Genomic DNA, 21,081 nt, shown 5'->3' with positions numbered 1-21,081 from the left:
GCTAGGATAAGATGCTACACAACTATAAGTACTATAACTAATACAACAAACAATGCAAACACCAACATCATGTGTATGATTGAAGTTTGACTAAAGTACAGGACTAGTTAGATCCGTGACAGATCCTGCTAGCTCTTAGTCCCACTTTAACGGATGAAGTCATGCCTCCCTCCCACTCTCCCATCGGGCCCTGAAGTCTCCTGCGCCCTGGCCTCTGGGGAACAGTAAAGAGGTGTTATATCCTCTGCTTCCTCAGTTGCCTATTCAATTGATTTCTCCTTATACCTATCCACCATTCCTCTTCTTATTTCACAAAATGACTTGCCCTCAACATAAAGCTGAAATGTAGCTACTGCACAATCCCTGGTGAGGACCTTCTGGAGACTGGAGGGAGGAGTGGACATGATGGTGTTATGGAATGTCCGACAGATGTTTCTTTGCTTGTTGCCGCGCAGTTTTATGTGTTTTCAGGGAGAAGGAAGCCTTACGGAAGTGCCCTAGAAAATAAATGGAAACATTTATCTCACTGTATTTTCTACTTATTGGTTGCTATTTGAATATGTGTGTGTATGTATGTATGTGTGTGTGTGTATGTATATATATATATATATATATATATATATATATATATATATATATATATATATATATATATATATATATAAAATATGGCCATACTTCAACTAGGAACAGACAGTTATATTGCAGCTTAATAGGTCAAATTTGCCAGTTGATGATGAAAGACTTTGGATTTAGCATCCTTCCTATTATTGTATTGTTTCCTAGAGGTTAGTTACGTTTGCCATTAAGTATTCAAAAAAGCACCATTTGGTTATGCTTGCTGAATGGATTCCTGTAAAGGCTGATACCATCTCATGTAGTTGTTCTATGAAGGCTGTGGCTCACTTTATGATTCACAATAGAGTGACCACACCTGTGTGGTCATGCGCTCATGCACTCATGACCTCATCCTAAACTATTAAGTGCCTTAAAGAGCATAAGGTTAATGATTCGATTTTTAACCACTTGTCATAGAGCTAGATTTTTATTGGAATGCATGATTGGAATTGTTAAATTGATTGAAGGAAAAAGGACAAGGAAAATGAGACAATTAACTTTAGTTATTTATAAGCTTGTTTTTCACTCAATACTTAATTTTTTTATATCCGTTGGAAGTTAACGACTTGCCATTTTCATTCGAACTCGCCTGCAGTCAAACTTATTTGAGACAAACCAACACTCTTATTCATGGCATGGACTGTAGCCCTTGCACTTTGCTTTCCTTGAGTCTTTAGCTATCTCATTTAGGCTAACCATTAACCTCTTTAGATATACGATATTAGCCAATGATTTCCACTCTGCACATTTAAGGGCCATGGAGCTAGTGCTACTGTCGTTGGGTCATTGAGAAACCCGGGCTTCCGTAGCTCCCAGGTACCAGTCTTCCGAACAGCTATGATACTGGCTTGATGGATGGGACCTACATTTCTTATGTCTGACGTGTAATTGGGCCATGGACAGAGATAGGAGAGTAATGCCCACGGGCATGGGGATATTAAGTCCTTATTGCTTGGAATGATGGCCTAGATGTACTTGTATGTGGGAGGGGAATTTCATCAAAATGAAATACCATTCGGTTATTAATTTATGAAAAGCTGGCTGACCGGAAAAATCTTGCACTCATGCCCCCATTTTATTTTTAACACAAGTTCCCTCCTGTATTCCAGGAAATGTTTGAGACTTGTTCTATTTTATTTTTCCTTTTAGAATTGAAACACATATATATATATATATATGTATATGTTATATTATATTGGCTTGAGATTAGATTGGGAGTAGAAGTGATTGTATCTCATAGAGCCGACGATAAAGGATTTTAATGCCGATACCGATATAAATATTTGGTGATTTAAAAATTACATTTTCCGATATATCGGCCGATATATATTTAAAAAAGTAATTCCAGAAACGTGTAACAAAACAGATTTCCCTAACTATGGTTATTTGTAGTTATTTATGAGTCCTCACTAAAATAATAAGGTAATGCAGTTCCAAAATAAACTTTATTTTATTGTTTTATTGTCACAACAGAAAAGTCAAAATCAAAATTTCTTAGAGTTCTGATAAATACAATTTATAAAAATACAAACTTGAGATGAGAAACTCAAAGTCCTTTGAACAATTTTTTTTTTGAAATATCAATTAATCGGCCAATGACGATAGTTTGGAAAATGCCCAATATCGGCCGATAATATCGCCCCTCCGATATATCGGTCGGGCTCTAGTATCTTGTGTGGTGCTGTAACTATCTCTTTTAGATTGGCCTGGTTTGGAGTCATAGTTGGGATGTAGAGCTCTCACAGAATGCTGTAGCCTGGCTGAAATAAGCTACAGTTTGAAGCTTGAGGTTTTTTTCCTGCCTCTTGAACACGACACACTTAATGAAGAGAATCCATCACTCCCCCACTGCCCACCATGTAACTCCCCCCCTCCCTCACCAGTCATTGTAATCCAATAGTGTGGTTATTTCACACTGTGCTGCCCGCCCCCCCGTCGCAGTGTGGCGACCTCCATCCTCCTGATCTCATCTCTACCCCTCCCTCCTTCTCCCCCGTCACTTCCTACTTCAGGTTCACTTTCTCTTGGGTTTCACTGCTTTGTTCTAGCTGCCTTCTTGCTTCCCCTCTCATTGTGTCATTGTGTTTGTAGCTTGGCGTCAGCTGGGGCTTGCTTTTCCCCTATGTGCTTTAATAATTGGTGGGGGTGTGTGTGTGAGGGTGGGTCAAGCTTTCATTATCTTTATTGTCTGAGACACTAAGATAGATATTTAAACGCAGTATTTTCTGAGGGAGCATTAATTCAGTTAAGCTATACAACATTAAGCAACAGCTTTGTTATCATGGATGGAGTGTGTGTTCCTCTTTTGTGTTGTATGATGGACATCCTCCTGGGGCATCAGAATCGGTCTATTTATTTGTCTCTCTGTCTATCCCCAGCTCCCCTCGTACCATGCATGTGACCGCAGCCTGTTCTCCCTCTCTGAGGACCAGAGCAGAAGCAGTCCTCTGAGCCCCCTCAGGCCGCTGAGCCTGCACTGGGTTCTTCCTCTTAGAACCTTTGAGTGAGAATGTGTTGATTTATTCCTCACTGTATTCATTTGAAGGCAGAATCGATGCAGCTGCGTTGCTTATCTGCCGCCCGGTGGTTCAGAGGGAGGATGACGTTGGTAGAGAGGTCTGAGGAGCAGTGAGGGGCTGGCTGGAATGCTACAAGCAGAAACCTGTACTGCTCCTCTCTGCTTATTCCTAATGTGTGGCGTTGCTGACGTCTTGGTGGTTTCCTTGTTTCAAACCACACACACACGCTGACGGCATCTTATTGTTACTCTAAATTGAGTTATAGCTCAGTTGAGTCCTTTTTAAACACTGATGGAATATTTAGGTGCAATATTGTAGGTTGGGCTCTACCAGAAACAATGCCTTATACAGTGATGTCATTGTTTGTAAACACAGTCAGTAACCTGACAATACAAGTTTAGTGAGTCACCGGAGTTATGTATTATGTATGTGTGTGTTAATGTCTGAAAGTGAGGCCCCATGGCAGGCCCTCCCCTGCCTGAGTTGTATTAACATTTTGGGCTGTGGTCCAGCCTGGGAGCTCACTAATAGCACCACAAAACATCCTGCTTCCTTTAGCTCGTCAGCTAACTCTAGCCAGACAAAACACAGGAGGTCAATGTATGTGGTTTGAAGTCGGTTGAGTAAAAACAAAGGAGTAAACATATCCTGAGTGAGTCCGCCCCAACTCCAGTTTTTATTGTGGACTTAAGAGAATGATTCAGTGCTTTATGACTCATTCAATTATCCGGATCCGGATTGATGATCCTGACATGTACGTCAAGTTGATCTGTCAAGTACTCTAATGTCTTTTAATTGAGCCAGACAAAACAGATCCCACGCATCAACATGTTTCATCTCATTATTCCATCAATATGACGAGCAGTCATCAATTGTGTCAGCCTAGCTTGCTCTGTGGCCTCTGGGTTTCTACTTTTACCAGCTCCACTCTCGCCACCCACTCTCCTACAGAAAACGCAGACCAATATTGCCCTCACCCTCTAATTACTTTGATTACTTCTCAAGCAAACCAATCCCAGCTCACCAATCGGCCCATGTGCAACAAAGGAGAGCATAAAGGCAACTCTGCTTTCGGTTTACTGTTCTGTGAAGGACTTAGTTTCAGGGATACAAGGTTATTTTGGAGTTCAGGATGAATCGGCCTGAAACCAGTCAGTCTTTTGTGTGCCTGTTATTGAGTTATACTTGTTTCATAATCTACAATTGTTTATTTTATGTTGACTACAAGGACAAAAAAATTAACAATGTGGCACATGGTCAAAGTGGAGGGGGACAATGGCTTTAAAGGAATCAACACCATCAGGAACCTGCTATGTTCCAGCGTTTACAGCGCTCAGGCTGTATGCCGGTTTCTTCTAAAACTAGGCCACCTTCAATGGTTGGCTGCCCATGAAATAAGAACGTAATTTAATTTAATCTACATTGTTTTTAATAACTTCATAAAAAGTATGACGCAACCAATGTGCAAGAGCTGATAAAGACGCTCACTAAAGGAATGCATGTGGTTGAGTCTGCTAACATTTATGATTTCTGTGATCCATTGTTTGATGATCTTGTGTATTCACCAGCAGACTACTTCATGTGTGCAGGATATTGAGTTTGACACTCAAGGCAGATCAACAAAAACCTGTGTAAGCACACACGGTATCCATGTATTCAAGAGGAACATCCAACCTGTTGAACCCTATCTTCCTTAAGAGGTTTATAGGCTATTTAAGGAGCTACATGTAGCAGATGTACTGTACTGAATCCTAAAATGACCATCAAGTGCTGAAATACAGGATTCTCCTTCAACAATTGCTCTCCTTCTGAAATTTCCGTTCTGGGTGGAACGTTTGTTTTTGTTTTGGCCTGTGTGTTATGGATCACTATTCTCACAGTACCCCGGGTTGCCAGATATGAAACAAATTGGCAGACAAGACACAGCGCGCTGCAGCCATGGAAGCAAGCAAACAAACTGGTTAAACTGGGATTGTACCGGAATCCACCCAACCTGAAAAAGCCTCTTTCTAAAAGCTCCATGACCAGAGCCCTGCTTAAACAGAGGTACATCTTGGGGTTGTACTTGGAAGATTGCGTAGACCACTGACGGCCAAGAAAGTTTCTTGACTGACGCCAAATGAGCTGTTTTATAATTTGCATTATATATATATTTTCAAACGTATATCTTCGCTGATGAACTTACCGTGTAGGTCTCGTTATCGCTTGTCATGTCAAAATAGAAAAACCTGCACTCGTCTCAAAACAATGCGCTTGTCTTTTCTTGCACTAGCGTTTGCTCGGTGTCCTCAACCTGAAACTTGCGTGAGCTCGGCTCTGGGAAGGAGTGAGGGGCAGACACCGCTCGGACAGCTTTGTAAACTCCTAATGCAGTACCCATTTTAACAGTGGGTCCATCTTATATACTTTAGCTTTTAAGGAAAGTGTGGCTGGTTGGCGATTGTGGTTCTTGTTGAAACCTACACCTATCGCAACATGTTTAACTGGAAGTGTTAATATTCCCTTGATCTGCTCTGTCTGAACTGACCTTGTTTTCTGCAAAGGGCCATCAGGACTCATTGGTCTATGAGGTCATTTTATGGATGGTTGAGTTAACCATTGGCAGCCTAGCCGTTGCCATGGTCTGCTGCATGGGCATCCTAATTGTCCCTCAGCCTGAATGACCGAACGGGAAGGATCCCTGTTGCTGCAGTACTAGGCTCATACTCCTAGTAAGACTCACTCTCTGGTGACCACCATATAGCTATCACTGTACAACAACCTGCTGCTTGTATCTCCTCCCTCTTTATTGCTGACTGGTCTATCAGCAACAGCTATACACACTTTATCTTGACTCGATCACTCCATCTTGCATCTTATGACGTTTGTTCTTATGTGCCAGGTGTGTGCATCATGTTGCAATTCCTTCGAGGAATCCTGTAAAACATTGTAAATAAAAAAAAATGTTTATCTGCACAGTATGACCCCAAGGCATACGTGTTGGTCCGGTCTCTTGGACTTTTTGCTTTTACGTTTTCTGCATTCAGGCCGTGATACACGCTATGTATACATCTGATGTTTGTATGGTGTGAGACACTTCTGAACAGCCTCTCTTGTGTTACCTCGGCCCTCTTTGGGAAGGCAGCTGATCTGTGAGGTACACACAACCCCCTGTGGTGGCCAACCAACCAAGAGTAAACCACCAGCCGGTTCAAACTGCAGCGGCAGCAGGCTCCTACACTAACCTTATATATTTTGAGCGTTACACAAACCAGCCAAGTCTTGGTGCTGCACACATTTGGAGGAATTAGATTGAAAAAGGAATGAGCGAGTCTGCTCTCGCCCTGCTTATCCCTGATACAGCAGCTTAATACTGACGGCTCATGGTGCCTCAAGTTCAAATTAAATTGATCCTTCTCCCAGTCTGTGATCTAAATGGTCATTTATGCCTATCAATACCATTTGGTAATTGTGTGCTTATATTTCTCTCTCTCTCTCTGTGTCCTCTTTAATTTGATGAATAAGGACCTTAACAACAGGACTGCATTATATTCAAGAGACATTGTTTCTAATCCAGTTTCAATAGAAGAAATGGGAATTATATTTATAAGGTCAACAGAAGGACCTGTTTAAAGTTTTCAACAATAACTTTATCCTTGGACCCTTCTATGAATGAAAACAGTGTGCATTGTTAATCCAACGAAAACCTTGCCAAACCACACATTTATATTGGCAGCCAGTGGGCCTAATTTCACCTGGGAATATTATAGCATGCCAGGTCGGTGTTATGATGACTTTGAGAATACGTAAGTAATACCTTGCCACAGTCAATTAGGGAGACGGATTCCATTCCAAGGCCCCACGTGCCACAGAAATACCCATAAGTGTTGGCTGTGGCTAACTCAGGCAAGGTAAGGAACTGGGAAGGGATTAACAGGATGTTTCTGATACTGTTCTCTCTGCCTATAGCAATGTGGGAGATCTCAATCTGGGGCTCTTGTCCGTTCTAGGAAGCATCGGTATCACAATAACTAATAGCATCCAGCAAACGGAGAGCCACACAGACGCCTGGAGACCAGGGTGGTAACAGGTGGGGTTGTGGGGTGTAGCGAGGCTCTTTGAGCGTATAACCATGACCTACAGTGCGCTCCCTGACATTATGGGGACATTCCGCTTGGAAGCTTTTGCCACATAATGTGCCACTAAAGCATCAAAATGGGCTTTAAGGTCATTTGTTGTTATTTGGTTATGACTCCATGAAGTGTGATGTGACAGTCCCCCAAAAACACAGAGTCTGATATCCAAAGGGGCACAAATCTAACTTGTACAACAAGGCTTAAGCCGGTAAGATGATAGGCCATACTGGTCATAAGGCCGCCACTGCTGCGAGCAATGGAGATGGCCTCACAACAATCCATTTCAATGATATTCTGTTTACGAAAGATTTGTTTGTCAAATCTAGGAAATGTCTGAATGCAGTATATATCTTTATACAATTTCAGTTGAGCAAAATACTAGATACAGTAGCTGAAACCAATTCTTAAGCTTTTAAAGATGATACTTTTAATCCTACTAAATCCAAAGGTTCATTATGTGGTCTACCCAAAGTGTCTAGAATTATGCAAAGTCCCCAAGCCGGCATGTCTGGCCAAACTAACTTTTATGATGCACAGACCTCTCCAGCAGCACAATGCTACAGGCCCTGTCTCCACAGACCTCTTGAGCAGCACAATGCTACAGGAGGCCCCGTCTCCACAGACCTCTTGAGCAGCACAATGCTACAGGAGGCCCCGTCTCCACAGACCTCTGGAGCAGCACAATGCTACAGGCCCCGTCTCCATAGACCTCTGGAGCAGCACAATGCTACAGGAGGCCCTGTCTCCATAGACCTCTGGAGCAGCACAATGCTACAGGCCCCGTCTCCATAGACCTCTGGAGCAGCACAATGCTACAGGCCCCGTCTCCATAGACCTCTGGAGCAGCACAATGCTACAGGCCCCGTCTCCATAGACCTCTGGAGCAGCACAATGCTACAGGCCCTGTCTCCATAGACCTCTGGAGCAGCACAATGCTACAGGAGGCCCTGTCTCCATAGACCTCTGGAGCAGCACAATGCTACAGGCCCCGTCTCCATAGACCTCTGGAGCAGCACAATGCTACAGGCCCCGTCTCCATAGACCTCTGGAGCAGCACAATGCTACAGGCCCCGTCTCCATAGACCTCTGGAGCAGCACAATGCTACAGGAGGCCCCGTCTCCATAGACCTCTGGAGCAGCACAATGCTACAGGAGGCCCCGTCTCCATAGACCTCTGGAGCAGCACAATGCTACAGGCCCCGTCTCCACAGACCTCTGGAGCAGCACAATGCTACAGGCCCCGTCTCCATAGACCTCTACAGCAGCACAATGCTACAGGCCCCGTCGCCATAGACCTCTGGAGCAGCACAATGCTACAGGAGGCCCCGTCTCCATAGACCTCTGGAGCAGCACAATGCTACAGGCCCCGTCTCCATAGACCTCTGGAGCAGCACAATGCTACAGGCCCCGTCTCCATAGACCTCTGGAGCAGCACAATGCTACAGGAGGCCCCGTCTCCATAGACCTCTGGAGCAGCACAATGCTACAGGCCCCGTCTCCATAGACCTCTGGAACAGCACAATGCTACAGGCCCCGTCTCCATAGACCTCTGGAGCAGCACAATGCTACAGGCCCCGTCTCCATAGACCTCTGGAGCAGCACAATGCTACAGGAGGCCCCGTCTCCATAGACCTCTGGAGCAGCACAATGCTACAGGCCCCGTCTCCATAGACCTCTGGAGCAGCACAATGCTACAGGCCCCGTCTCCATGGACCTCTGGAGCAGCACAATGCTACAGGCCCTGTCTCCACAGACCTCTGGAGCAGCACAATGCTACAGGCCCCGTCTCCACAGACCTCTGGAGCAGCACAATGCTACAGGAGGCCCCGTCTCCACAGACCTCTGGAGCAGCACAATGCTACAGGGGGCCCCGTCTCCATAGACCTCTGGAGCAGCACAATGCTACAGGCCCCGTCTCCATAGACCTCTGGAGCAGCACAATGCTACAGGAGGCCCCGTCTCCATAGACCTCTGGAGCAGCACAATGCTACAGGCCCCGTCTCCATAGACCTCTGGAGCAGCACAATGCTACAGGCCCCGTCTCCATAGACCTCTGGAGCAGCACAATGCTACAGGCCCCGTCGCCACAGACCTCTTGGGTCAACAACTTGGCATCCAAATATACCTATTGTTAGCACCTCTTCTTAAATTATTTGTACTATGGTCTGAATATCCACTATAGACTGTGTGTGGTTCTGGAAGTTAAAGTCCCATTCAGGTTCTGCATAAAGGTTTTGATTATTATCTATAATGTCGTAACCATCCAAAGCATATTGAAACTATGGTATATGCCACAAGTCGAAGAAGTTAACTTCTAGTTTTAGAAAAACATATTTTATTCGCAATGTCATTTAAAAGCACTGCACAATCCTAAAGTGTAACACAACGTCTTTGATTGGTGGAGCTCGCTGTTACCATGGAAACCTTAACGCACCCGTGAAAGTCGATAACTGCTGCCCCTGAACTCGATCGTTTTTCAATTTATTTTTTGGCCCGTATCTAATGTTTTATGTTCACGACTAGCTCGACGGATTCATTAGCATCGTTCCATGCTCAAAACTTTTTTTAGAACGATTTTCTGAAAAGTAAATGGAGAAAAACGAATGGAAAATGTTCTTCTGGAACCAGAGCCTTTCAAAAAGGGGGCGGTCCTTGGTACGCTCTGTGATTAAATCGACGTCCTGCTTCTTAAATGCAGATAAGGACTGCATGCTCAGCAGTTTGATGACCTCAGTAGGAGGTACTGCAGCCGCCACTAGGCTTGACCTCTGACCTCACCTGTTCAGAGGTCAAGTCTAGCTGCCGCTAGGCTTGACCTCTGAACAGGTCAGGGGCCTCGGACGCCCCTGTTTAGTTGGTGGAAGGTAATTCCGACTGCCTAAGACCAAAGATCTCTGCTCACAGAGAGTCTGCAGGCCTCTGCTGCAAGCACACTGGATGTTTCCGCACGTCGTGCCAAAACGGGGAAGAGCTCCCTCCCGGGTCTGACATCAGCCTACCAGAGGGAGCTGGACTTCAGCGCATCCACCCCCAGACAACAGAGAAAGGACATAGTTGGTGTTTTCTGCCAGATGTACATTGCCAAAACAATCTCATAATTATTCTCTGCTGAAACGCCCACTGTCTCCCAAAGACGTATTAGGTCGACCCTCCCCTCCAGTCCATCTGCGGTATGTGTTGTCATTACAAGGTTAAAGAAGGAGTAAATATTGGCGTTGTTGGCTGTGGAGCTATACAGATTCTCTGCGTCTGTAGCCACACATTTTCTACACATTCTTTGATTAACTACTGCATAACATTTTTCCCACATTTTTGAGTTGTTTACATATTTTTTCAAAAGTGGAATTAGTAGGCCATTAAAGCGGACAGATTGGTGTATCAAGCTGAAGCTCTGAGATGTCGTCTGCACTCTGCACCAACCTGGCATCCAGGGAGAAAGGCTCAGTGATTAACATGGGACCGATTAAAAGAGGATCTGCTCCCCATCAGCTCTGCTTCAGATCGGCCAATGTGCAATCATCTGAATGGCCAAGGCTTATAGGATGCAATGCAGAAAATATAGTGTCTATGTTATATGTTTTACATATAACACAGCAACATGGCAACATGGTTATGCATTGATCGTCAAACACATTTATCTGTGTAGTCTATCTCTGGTTATTTGCCCACGCACTTATACAGCCTTTTTTTACCACATCAGGCAGTGGCATCATCTTGTTTAAAGCAGGTGGTAATGCGATGATAGGGAGTATGGTGACATTTAGCGGTGTGCTAATCAAGTGTCCCATTATTTAGAAGTCCTCCCAGCAGGTCGGTGTTCTTTAAGGCAGCAGCTACCATGGAGCTGACTGGTGCTGTGTGGTTGATGTTCCCATACTGACCCCTGGGGGGTTGGGACCGGCCACTGAAGGTCACGCACTGGGAGGGATGGGTTCATTAGAGGAGAGAAGCAGGAGGTTGGCTGCTGAGGCTGACCTCAATATCAGCCCCCAACAAGACCTATTCATCTCACTCCTTCCCCTCTCCCTCCTCGGTCTCTTTTCTCCTTCTCTCCCTCCCTGTTTTTCTCAACTCAACTCAATTATTTTATCTTTTATGAACCTATCCCCTAGATGGAAAAATGACATACTTTAGATAGTCTTACTTTATAGTCAATTAGGTATTTGCCGTAATCGTCCCATGCTAATAGTATCACATATATATGATCAAATCACAGTTTGGAATAAAATAAGACCTGCACATTTAAATAAGTCAGTGGTTTTACCTTGTCGTGCCGTTTTACAGAAATGCCCCCTGCTGGGCAGACGTTCTAACCCTAACCCTGTTACCTCATATCTATAGCTCTGATACCTGCCGTTGATCAGCACTCGGTCCTTCTCCCATGATCTACCCTTCTCACTCTCTTAGCTCCATGTTGCAATATCGTTATATCACTCTTCTCTTTCTGTCCTCCTGTAACCCTGAAATAATTAGTAGTTGTGTGTGACTTTTCAGACACCATTGGAGACATGCACACACAAGCAAGCTCGTGATAGTGACGACATTGTGTCACGACATGGTTGCTCTTCCCAGGTTTAGGGTGTCTCTTCTGGATTCATTTAACTGATAAATCTTCCCTTGTGATCATAATACTGGGTGAAATAAGCTTTCCAGACGTTCCAGTCGCACATCACATGTGACCCTGCGTGAGCCTGAGGGCCCTGGAGGCTCCTCCCAGTAATTGATTCTATATCGATGATGACCTGTGCGATGTGTGACATCATGCTCAGACCAGAGCCCAGCCCTCTTAATCCAGAGAGCAGTGGTGCGCTCAGGCTGTGGGTTGAAGGCACTGGTTGTTTTTCAGCTGGAATGGCCTGAAGCCATTGGCCAAATCATTTGAACCTGTTGAGTTAGTTTATGACTTGTTGTAGTTCACACATTGGTGATGGGCTGCTGGGATGTACAGTGAGCCCAGTGAATAGGCCCACTGTTTCTCCTTCGCTTTCTCACTGAAGAGTTATTTGACGTAGGCCAAAAGGCCACTTTGAGAGCTGATGCAATTTAGCTATCGCTGTGATGTAATGCAGAGTGAATATGAACCACATTTTTGGCAGGCAAATTTATTTTCAACTATTATATTTGACCAATGGTTGTCCCATGCATGTCATTCACCAACAATGAAACCAAAGCATTTATCCTCGCATCCCACGCACGAAATGAGTCATTCCTTATGTTTTCTATGTGGCACATGGCCTCATTAAATCATTTTATGAGTTCTGTCTGTGGGCACCATTGTAGTGTAGTCTGTGCCATGATGCTTCGGGAATGGTAGTTTTGTGTGTGGACAAACATTTTTCCACAAGCCGCAAGCCACAACCAAACGGTCCGTTTGGCCTCAGCTGGCCAGGATTTATTTCTCTTCCTCCTACTTCTCTCCCTAAAGCCCCAATGTGAATCCAGTACACCCTTCTGCATTCCCTTCCTCTCATCACCTTCCCTTTTTCCTCTTGCTCTGGATACCTTGCTTGAGTTCTAAAGTGTTTCAAAGCCTGGGCTATATCCAGACTTTTAATAGGCCATTTAGAACTACTTGAATGAACATGCACACGCGTGCACGCGTGCGTGTGCACACACACACACACACACACACACACACACACACACACACACACACACACACACACACACACACACACACACACACACACACACACACACACACACACACACACACACACCCTGACATAGCACTACCAGGACAAAAACACTCTGTTCAGACAGGAAATATGTATGAGGCAATGAGATTCTTGCACAGACATGCGTGTGAAGAGTCCCCCTGATGTAACAGTTCTGCACAAGCCAGAACCGAAGCAGCCAGACCACAGGCATTCTGGCCTTCTTTCTGACTGTTTGACCCCTCTCCATCACTGTCTTACCGTCAGCCTTTTAATAGTGGGACTGGAACAATCAGAACCAACTTGGCATTTCCTGCCCGGAGGTACGAAGGGTGGCATCAACCTCAAACAGGGGACCTGAAGATGTGTGATAGATGGAAGACACCGGGCGAGTAGGGAAATAAAGTGTGAAGCGGAGGGGAAGCTCTCTGCATGGGACTAAAGTAGGGCTTATCAACCAAAGAACATCTTGGTAGAAGATTCTACGACCAATCAATCGTGAAATAAAAAAATACATGTACGCATGTTATCTCTAGATGAATCAGCCACAGTGCCTCCTACTCTACCTGCTAGCATAAATATCCCATTAGTGGTGTTGACTGAAGGTCGCGGGTTTCAGGTCCACTCGTGGTCCGACTCAGAGACAGTTCAGAGGCAGAAGGATGCTTCTTAACGAGCCACTGATTTAGTAGATGGTGGTCAACATTTGAAGCTTGTTTGTGGATACATTCTGTGTACTGAAATGTGGAGACGTGAATGTAAAAGTATGAAATGCCCAATTATCTGAACGCAGATTAATTATCAACTATTGAGTGCATATCGACCAACCAATCAAGCAATCGGCCAGAACTGGACAGCCCTAGATGATAGATGCGCCCCAGCATGGACACATTGTGTGTCCAAGGCTTGACCCTAATGATGACGTTGTACGGAGGAGGGGCTGAGCTCGTCGGAGGCATTGACTAGGGATCACAGCTGAGGGAAAGGGGTTGGAAAGACGGACAGAGGAGGACACATGGAGAGAAGAGGAAGGAATGAAAACAGTCGAGAGGTTGTGTGCCTTACAAGGCCCGAGCGAGGAGTAGCTGCAGACTGTGTATGTCACAGGCGAGAGGTCATTGCCAGAGTTCATACTTCATGTCAAACAAATTCACACCCACAAACCCTTTCCGAGAGATGTTCTGTTCAGCTGCGGATAAACAGCCTGTTCAGGAGGAAAGGACACCTACCCTTTAGTCATTGGTCTATCCTCTGTGTGTATGGCTCCTCTCGGCTGGAGGGATAGGCTGTACTGCTGGGTGAACCAGGGTACACCATACAACTGAGAGGTGGTGCTTAGCCCATACAGTGGCTGTCCATCTGCTACACACCAGGATCAATGTGGGACCCACTGCTGTCACGTGTATGCCGTGCAAATCTCATGCCAACTTTACCCCTCCCCTCCCCTTTTCTCTTCATTTGCTCCATCTGTACTTTTTAATACTTCAGCAGCAAGCCAAACCAAGGCAGTATCCTCACACTTCCCCTCACGCTCGTCAACAACAGTCTGGGGACAGATTTCCAATCACATGTTGGAACCCGCAGCCTCAACGCTGCCAGCTGTACCACATAAGAGGATTGATTCAGTGTTTATTTTTGCTGTCTGTTGCATCAGTGTAGCGTCATTTGGAGCTGTTTTGTGTGTGTGTGCGCCAGTGCATTTACTCTGCTGACAAACACAAGTGTAGTGCTTTTAAATTGCTGGCAATTTTCTCGAGTCGTATTTGTCAGAGGGAGCTTTAGGTTCCAAAAGGCGCTGAGGTAGGCGATGGATCAGCTGCAGAAGAGACTCTGAACGCCATGGCTCTTCGTTGTCTTTGTGGGGTGTGTTCTGGGGTGTGTACTGGGGTGTGCCCGTGCGAGCCTGGGGAGTCGAGAGAAGTGCACCTTAATGGGGGAAACATTCACAATTTGATAACAGATGTTATTGACTGTGCTTATTGCATAAGGTGAGCGAAGGGCCTGGCTGGACACAGTGGAAGGCCGGGTTGGATGGCTGGCTGCAGGAACAGTGGCCAGAGGGACGGGAGGGGGCGGAGCGACGTGGAGCACAGGCCATGGTGAACCTCTGTCTTCGTCCTTCTTTGTGCTAGCCCTGATTGTTTCTTGGTGGGTGATGTTGGCAGATATGATCCGCGCTCATATGATTCGCCCTTATCAACAGCGAGAATTAGCACAGGCTTTCGTTGTGTAATGTGTAGCAGCCAAACAAGTGGCTGAAGGAATCGGATGTGAGTTTCTCTGAACGGTTTGCTGTTCATTACCAACTTCTCACAGGCCCTGTCTCAGAGACAGGAAGCTGCTTCAGTCAACCAATCGCTGGGAGGATCTTTGCTGCACGATAGTGGAAGAAAATCTGATTGCGATTTTATTTTCTTTCTGCGATACGTAAAAAAAAAAGTAGATAATTATTAATCCTTGTATGATGATTGGGGGATTTTTTAGCGTTGTACAGAGCTTTATGGTGGCAAATTAAATGGGAAAATAAATAATTCTTGTTGCCTTTTGTTGGGGCAACAATTGCCAGGCACTTTCGACAAAGTTCCTGTTTCTGGTCGTCTTTTTTGGAAACAAAATAATTCCATTCAACTGACGTTGTTCCTTTGGAATTAAAGTGTAATTGTTGACCACCATTTTTGCTCATTTTGAGGTTTTGCTCTACGACGTGCGAGGTCTACGACTGATGCGGTGGTCCTAAACATAAACTGTGACTAATAATTCAGATTATTGTACGCGTCTGTTTTGTTTCCATACTGTGATGTTTATAAATTGTTTTAGAGAACTGCTTTTTGTGGCGTCCTCTTTTCTCGTTTCCCTAGGCTGCATCTTAATAGGAAGCCATGCATATTGGTGTCATCGGTTTGGTCCTGTTTGATTATCCTGGTTAGGAGTTGATCTTTTTCTTTGACTGAATATGTTCAGTGTGTAATCCTGACCCATTTGGCTAATGCCTCCTGTTCTCCCCCCTCTCCCCCTCTCCCCCCTCTCCCCCTCTCAGAGGGAGTTTGTGCTCCCCCCACCGCTCCTCTTCAGGAAGCTGAGTAACCCGGACCTGTCCCCCGCCGCCGCCGCCGTCACCAAGTCCCAACTGCACCGTCAGCTGAGCCAGGACGAGAACCGCGTCCGCCGCGGCAGCATGGCCATGACCGGTGAGGCCCCGCCCACCGCCCCGCCCGTCTGGGTCTCCAGCCGGACCCCCTCACTGCACCCCCCCACTGCTAGCAAACCCTCAAAACACACACACACAGAACGGGTGTGATGGGTCTACTGTTCACAGCCCCCCCGGGCCCAGCTGAAGCGTTCATCCAACCATAGGCTGCTGAATGTTCTTTAGTAATGTACCGATAAATACCTAAATAAAGAAATATACATGTATATAATATATAGATATATTCCTTCACCTTTGTCTTTTAAAAGAGTAATCAAAATAATGATGTTATGGTTAAATGAACAGAACCATACTATATTCAATGGTCATCAATGAAGCAAGAACATTTAATAAACAATAAATGACGTTAACATGGGCAGGACTGTCGTAAAGTGACAGGATGTGTGAATGCACAAGCTTCTGCATGTGTGCAGTATGGATGCAGCGGGGGGCTGCGGTTATGACCCCCCCACTGTGCACACATTAATATCTACTTCACACTCATCTGCCATGGCCCAGCGCTGGCCTTCGCCCTGCGGCTGCTCACACTGGCTGTGTACTTCTACCATCCAAACGGGACATTTTGAAGAAAGGGTTGCATCACAGCCACAGATACTGTTAGCACTATACAGTTTGACCAATTAGTTTTACCGGACAAGAGGAACTCCATCCAGCACTAGGTATTTGTACTAGACATGTATCACTCAACAGGTGTTCCATTAACCACTAACTAGCCTCCATTAGTGATCCTGAGCTGCTAACCAAAGCGACTGTCAACGGACTCTTATTTCAATAGAGATGAATAAACAACATGCAAAGGAGCTGGCCGGTGGTTTCCTCGACCTTCAGAACGCAGCAGGCTATTGTGCAGGAAAGGGTTTGTGTTCCCCGCCCAAAGTCCAGGCCCAGATATCATATACTCACTATAGCTTCCTCTTTTGTGATATTGCTCAAACATGCGTTTTAAGTATGTTCTAATGTACATCATATCCAAATCAAATAGTATTTAATAACTTCACTTCATCTCTGTTGATCTGTATTCCATTGATTAGCCATTGGTCCTGGGTCTTAATCCTCTTGGGTTCGTCCTCTGAGGCTCTGCTCTGGATATTTTGTGCGTTGCGTTGCCATAATAGCGATGACGGTGTTTGAGAGCCCTGAGCTGGGTTCAACCGGGACACGGTCATTTGCTAATTGAGGCTAACGATGTGTTGAATGAGTGGGTGATTTCAGCCTGCTGGAGCACACGGCTGCCCAGTGCAGCATGGCCGCCGGGTTTAACTGGTTCCCCCCTTCTTGCCCTGTGTTGGTCCTCTAGGTAAGCAGCTGCTTCCACTGTCCAGCAGCCTGCACGGTGGGGTGAGCCAGCTCTGGCAGGTCCCGGCGGGGGGGCTGGCGCCTCCCCTGGGCCCTGGGGAGGGCAACAACCTGGTGTGGATGAGGAACCAGACCCTGGGGCAGTCTGCCCCTTCGCTCACCGGGCTGGTGAGTCCTGGAGCCGGCTGTGTACTGATCTCTGCTGTGGACCACACGCAAACAGCCGCACACTCAATGACCCACATGTAAACACAGACGGGATTGACCCTCAATGACACACACTTTAAGGTTCTGCATCAAACACTTAGTACCCGGGAGGTCATATGCAAGGCAGAGGAGAACTTGTATACGTTAATGTGGCTCTGCCTTCTCCTAAACATTAGGGGACTTGGTAGTTTGATCTGTGGGTGAAAGAAAACCATGGCCGTCTTTGTTTTGCTTCTGCGTTGCACTCTTCACAATCTACGATCTCAGTGCATTGTTGTTGTTGACATTCACCAACAAACGCACATCTTTCCATCAACAAACCCACTGGTCTGGACCTGTTAGAAGTGAGCTACTCTGCTCCAGCACCCAGATGTCTTGTTCAGCCTTCTGAGCTATTTCCAGTCCTCAAATCTCACTAATCCCTGGCTGCAATCGGATGGTTTACTATATCTGTACAGCAAGGTCAATCCCTGAACTTGAGCAGTGTTGGCTTTTGACGTTTATTCTGTGACCCCGTGGCTATGGACATACATTTTATATTATACCCTTCAATCCACAAGCCAATTACCTCCTTTCTAAATTAAAAATATAAAAAGAGTGTTAAAAAACGATTTTTACGCCATCAGTGTGACGCATGTGAGATCATTCTCCCAGTGTTGCCGACACCTCCTGGCTGCTCACACTAGCTGCGCCCTCTCCCCCAGGGCTGAGGGGAGTCTGCCCACTGACCGAGTGTGGGTGGGGGGGGGGGGGGGGTCCTCGCCAGGCTGCTGCAGGACCTCCATGACTCAGGCTTTTTACAGACACGCACACACATTCATAGACACACTCACTCTCTTGCCCACACATAAAAATACATAGATTGAAAGTTGTGTGAGTGCATGCACCTCTGTTTGCAGGCACGCGGGCGTGGCTTCATGCTTGTGTCGGTTTGTATGAGCGGGTTTCATCATCACTGTGCTGACCGACATATCACCCTACACACCAGCAAGCCCGGGCAGAAGGCGCTGAGATCTGTGTTGTGCATGCAGCACAGAGAAGCGTTCGCTATCAGATGTGCACAACTCTGAACCCTGCTGGTTGTCAAAGGAACTGCACAGGAATGGCTTTTTTGTGTGGCTTTTTTATTCAGATTATTAATTTATCTGCATCGAGACAGAATCATTCTAGCGAGAATCGCGATGCATCGAAGAATGGATTATTTTCCCCACCCCTAGTCCACATACATACCCTATCCCTGGGTCCAGGGTCCATATACACTATCCCTGAGGCCATATACATACACTATCCCTGTGTGATCGGGATTATTGGAGAAGCCAGACTGATCTGCAGAGAGAAACTACCTACATTCGTTGCAAGAGCAGGATTGTCAGGCTCCTGTAACACATCGATGTGCCTCATCTGCACCCCGTCACGATGTGCTGTTCATCTGTGCTTCGTCGTTCTCACTTGCCACCAGCAGATGGCACTGTTGTCTAATGGATAACGGGTGACTATATCCTTTGACAAAAGGCAGTTGGAGGAGGGGCATATTTCAATGCAGTTTTTGTGATCGCATATACATTTAAATTATCTTGGTCAATCTTTCTCAATCGCCCTTTTATATGATATGATCAGTGGTAAAATGTGAAAAACTAACGGAAAATGTATTCTAGACAAGGAAATTATTATTAAACTCTTGCCCAAGGTTATTACACTTTTTCCTGAGAGGAAAAAGGCCCTGCTACACTTCTGCTTCTTTTATTTGATATTCTCCACCTTTGTCGTCCCTCACACATCAGTTTTACAAGATATGTGGCCTTTCAATGTATTTTATACACACACATACACTCGCATTCATCCACTCCTGGCTGGTTGTCTTCTTGCTCTGTGTGGCTCCATCTTTCAGCAAACAGTGCATTGAATGAATATTGTCAAGAAGCCCTGGCTCGGTGAAGGATGTCTGGTTTTGTTCAAGTCGCAGGCAGCTCAGGACTTTATTTGACTCAGTTCCATTAGAACTGGGCTGCAACACCTGAACGCTTATGCACCCACACATCTCCCTTAGTTCACTCTCCTCTCTCATCAACATCTCCCTTAGTTCACTCTCCTCTCTCATCACCATCTCTTATGCACCCACCATCTCCCTTAGTTCACTCTCCTCTCTCATCAACATCTCTTATGCACCCACCATCTCCCTTAGTTCACTCTCCTCTCTCATCACCATCTCTTATGCACCCACCATCTCCCTTAGTTCACTCTCCTCTCTCATCAACATCTCTTATGCACCCACCATCTCCCTTAGTTCACTCTCCTCTCTCATCACCATCTCTTATGCACCCACCATCTCCCTTAGTTCACTCTCCTCTCTCATCACCATCTCTTATGCACCCACCATCTCCCTTAGTTCACTCTCCTCTCTCATCAACATCTCTTATGCACCCACCATCTCCCTTAGTTTACTCTCCTCTCTCATCAGCATCTCTCAGTATTTGCTTCCTTATGGATCAAATATCTGCAACAGTAAATTACATTCATACTTTGTTTATTTACACAAGTTTTAGTCTTCATTGATGGGCAGCGGAGGGGTATGTGTCTCCAGACCTGTTTAACAGAGTCCTATTTACACAATGTGAATAATGGATTGGAGGGACACAGTGAGTCGATGTGTCTCCCATTGTGTGTATGTGTTGGTCATTAGGGTAGATGAGTGGAACAGGTCGTGTCGATCTTATGGGAAAACAACTCGGGATGGCCAGATGGTGTTTACCTCCCTCTAAGTGTGTGTGTGTGTGTGTGTGTGTGACCTCTGAGTGCCAGGTGTGGTGTGGTTCTCTCCAGAGTGCGGGCCACTTGCTCATTGTTCTGACACGGTACACGCGTGTCCATCCTGGCGCTAACAGAAGCTTGTAATGAATGCATTTTATCCATGGATAATAGGTCTCTGGATGCGCTCTCTATGCTAAGGAACCCTCAGTAGTTGTTGTCGATGGTACTTGATGAGGGCGAAGGAAAGGACATGTACTGTGTTTATGCCTGGCAACATTTACATGTAGTGCTCATTTGCATTCATTGGAAGATGAAAGTCCAGCCTGTGTGTAGAGTATAGTGAGACATGAAGCGAGAATCATGTTTGTCTACAGCCAGATTCAACGCTAGGCTACAGGATCAGCCCTGGACGAAGCAGTGTCCGTAAAAGGAAGTGTGATCCGGCACATTTAATAGCGGATAATTTAGTGAAGGCAGGGGGGACCGTGCGATGGTTTGATCTCCCAGTTCTTTATTGTCCATGAATGTCTGGCCTGACTGAAGTAGTTGAAACACTGAAAGCAGTCAGTGCATGTAGTAGTTTTGCACCGGGTTTGACGATGTTCTCTCTGAGTGCGTCTTCAGGTTGTAAAGCGCGTTCTGCCCCCGGGTTGAGAGCCAGCAGGCCAGTGAGGTGAGGGGGGGGGGGGGAGGATGACTCACGCTCACTGTTT

At 45.9% G+C, this 21,081-nt stretch overlaps 1 protein-coding gene across 1 annotated transcript in view; it reads left to right on the top strand.

Moving 5' to 3' along the window:
- Positions 1 to 21,081, top strand: part of mast2 (microtubule associated serine/threonine kinase 2) — a 107,809-nt gene that overhangs the window by 1,395 nt on the left and 85,333 nt on the right. The window contains exons 2-3 of the mRNA XM_056603324.1: positions 15,947 to 16,097; positions 17,415 to 17,581. Of these exons, the coding sequence (XP_056459299.1) occupies positions 15,947 to 16,097; positions 17,415 to 17,581 (318 nt within the window). The remainder of the gene's footprint in view (positions 1 to 15,946; positions 16,098 to 17,414; positions 17,582 to 21,081) is intronic.

This window comes from Gadus chalcogrammus, chromosome 12 (assembly GCF_026213295.1).
Source record: "Gadus chalcogrammus isolate NIFS_2021 chromosome 12, NIFS_Gcha_1.0, whole genome shotgun sequence".
Classification (NCBI taxonomy): Eukaryota; Metazoa; Chordata; class Actinopteri; order Gadiformes; family Gadidae; genus Gadus; species Gadus chalcogrammus.
This window is presented reverse-complemented; position numbering and strand designations above follow the sequence as displayed.